The sequence below is a fragment of the Malurus melanocephalus genome, unplaced genomic scaffold (assembly GCF_030028575.1).
Source record: "Malurus melanocephalus ecotype Western Australia unplaced genomic scaffold, MMel_1.1 scaffold_96, whole genome shotgun sequence".
Classification (NCBI taxonomy): Eukaryota; Metazoa; Chordata; class Aves; order Passeriformes; family Maluridae; genus Malurus; species Malurus melanocephalus.
In genome coordinates, this window is record NW_026623328.1 from 2,261,474 (window position 1) to 2,263,584 (window position 2,111).

Here is a 2,111-nt window from a genome sequence, read left to right on the forward strand (position 1 = left end):
GGGGAGAGGTACTTCATGTACCTGGGGAGAGGGAAAGAGAGGGAGGGAGTTCAGGGGCCTGGGGATAATGATCCAGAATTCCCTCACTGAAATATCATCCATAAACCACCCAGAATTCCCTCACAATTGAAATACACTCAAAGAATACGCCAGAATTCCCTCATAATTGAAATATCACCCATAAACCATCCAGAATTCCCTCACAACTGAAACACCACCTCTAAATTCTCCAAAATTCTCTCACAGCGGCAATATCATCCATAAACCACCTAGAATTCCCTCATAACTCAAATATAATCCATAAACCATCCAGAATTCCCTCACAACTGAAATATCATCCATAAACCATCCAGAATTCCCTCACAACTGAATTATCATCTATAAAACACCCGAGAATTTCCTCATAACTGAAATATTATCTTTAAACCATTCACAATTTTCTCACAACTGAAATACCTTCAAAGGATCATCCAGAATTCCCTCACAACTGAAACAACACATCTAAATTCTCCAAAATTCCCTCACAGCGGGAATATCATCCATAAACCCTCCAGAATTCCCTCATAACTCAAATATCATCCATAAACCACCCAGAATTCCCCACAACTGAATTATCATCTACAAAACACCCAAAATTCCCTAATAACTGAAATGTCATCTATAAAACATCCAGAATTCCCTCATAACTGAAGTATTATCTTTAAACCATCCAGAATTCTCTCACAACTGAAATACCCTGAAAGGATCATCCAAAGTTCCCTCTCAACGGAAATATAATCCATAAACCCTCCAGAATTCCCTCACAACTGAAATACCCTCAAGGAATTCTCCAAAATTCCCTCACAAGTGAAATATCCTCTTTAAACCATCCAGAATTGTGTCACAACTGAAATATCAACCATAAACCATCCAGAATTCTCTCAGAACTCACAGGAATTTGGAATTCCACACAGGAACAGGAATTCCACATGGGAATGGGAATTCCAGGAGGGAATTGGGAATTCCACATGGGAACGGGAATTCCAGGAGGGAAATGGGAATTCCAGGTGGGAAGCAGGGATTCCAGGTGGGAACGGGAATGCCACACAGGAAGCAGGAATTCCAGGCAGGAAGCGTGAATTCCACACAGGAACGGGAATTCCACACGGGAACGGGAATTCCACGCGGGAACGGGAATTCCAGGAGGGAATTGGGAATTCCACACAGGAATGGGAATTCCACATGAAAACGGGAATACCATGTGGGAATGGGGAATTCCACACAGGAACAGGAATTCCACATGGGAACGGGAATTCCACACAGGAACGGGAATTGCACGCAGGAACGGGAATTCCAGGAGGGAATTGGGAATTCCACACAGGAATGGGAATTCCACACAGGAATGGGAATTCCATGTGGGAACGGGGAATTCCACACAGGAATGGGAATTCCACACGGGAACAGGAATTCCACATGGGAACGGGAATTCCACATGGAAAGCAGGAATTCCACACAGGAATGGGAATTCCACACGGAAAGCAGGAATTCCACACAGGAACTGGAATTCCTGGCGTTCCCACTCACTGGGTGCGCAGGGTGAAGGCGGCGCTGGTGATGGAGGTGGGCAGGTTGAGGCCCTTGGTGATCTCCCTCCAGATTTTCTTGTTGATGATCTCCACCAGGCCGCCCTTCTCGGTCACCAGCTTGTAGAGCATGTACAGGTCCAGGATCTGCTTGGCCATGATGGGGATCCGGTTGATGGGAGTTCCTGCGGGGGAAAAACGGCAGCGATGGAGTCAGACAGAGGGTGGAGGGCACTTTGTGGGGTTCCCATAACCTTCCCGACAGGAAATTCGGGGAATTTGCAGCCTGGCTCATCAGCAGGGAGGAGAGGCCTTTGTGTGGGAAATCCTTTCCTGTGGGCGAAGGGAATTGGCGGAGCAATAAAATCCTGAAAAAAGAGGGGAAGTCGGGACTATTGAAGCCAAGGCACAAAGGARTCGGTTTTATGGGCTYGGGGATAAAAATCCTGRGTTTATGGGCTTGGGGATAAAAATCCCGGGTTTATGGGCTTGGGGATAAAAATCCTGGCTGTGCTCCTGGGGAGCAGCTCCCTCGTTCCCTCGGATGTG

At 46.7% G+C, this 2,111-nt stretch overlaps 1 protein-coding gene across 1 annotated transcript in view; it reads right to left on the reverse strand.

Moving 5' to 3' along the window:
- The window catches only part of ARID3B (AT-rich interaction domain 3B), a 21,442-nt gene that overhangs the window by 7,670 nt on the left and 11,661 nt on the right, over nucleotides 1-2,111 (reverse strand). The window contains exons 3-4 of the mRNA XM_057368768.1: nucleotides 1,564-1,759; nucleotides 6-21 (exon numbers count right to left, since the gene is read on the reverse strand). Coding sequence (XP_057224751.1) covers nucleotides 6-21; nucleotides 1,564-1,759 — 212 coding nt within the window. The remainder of the gene's footprint in view (nucleotides 1-5; nucleotides 22-1,563; nucleotides 1,760-2,111) is intronic.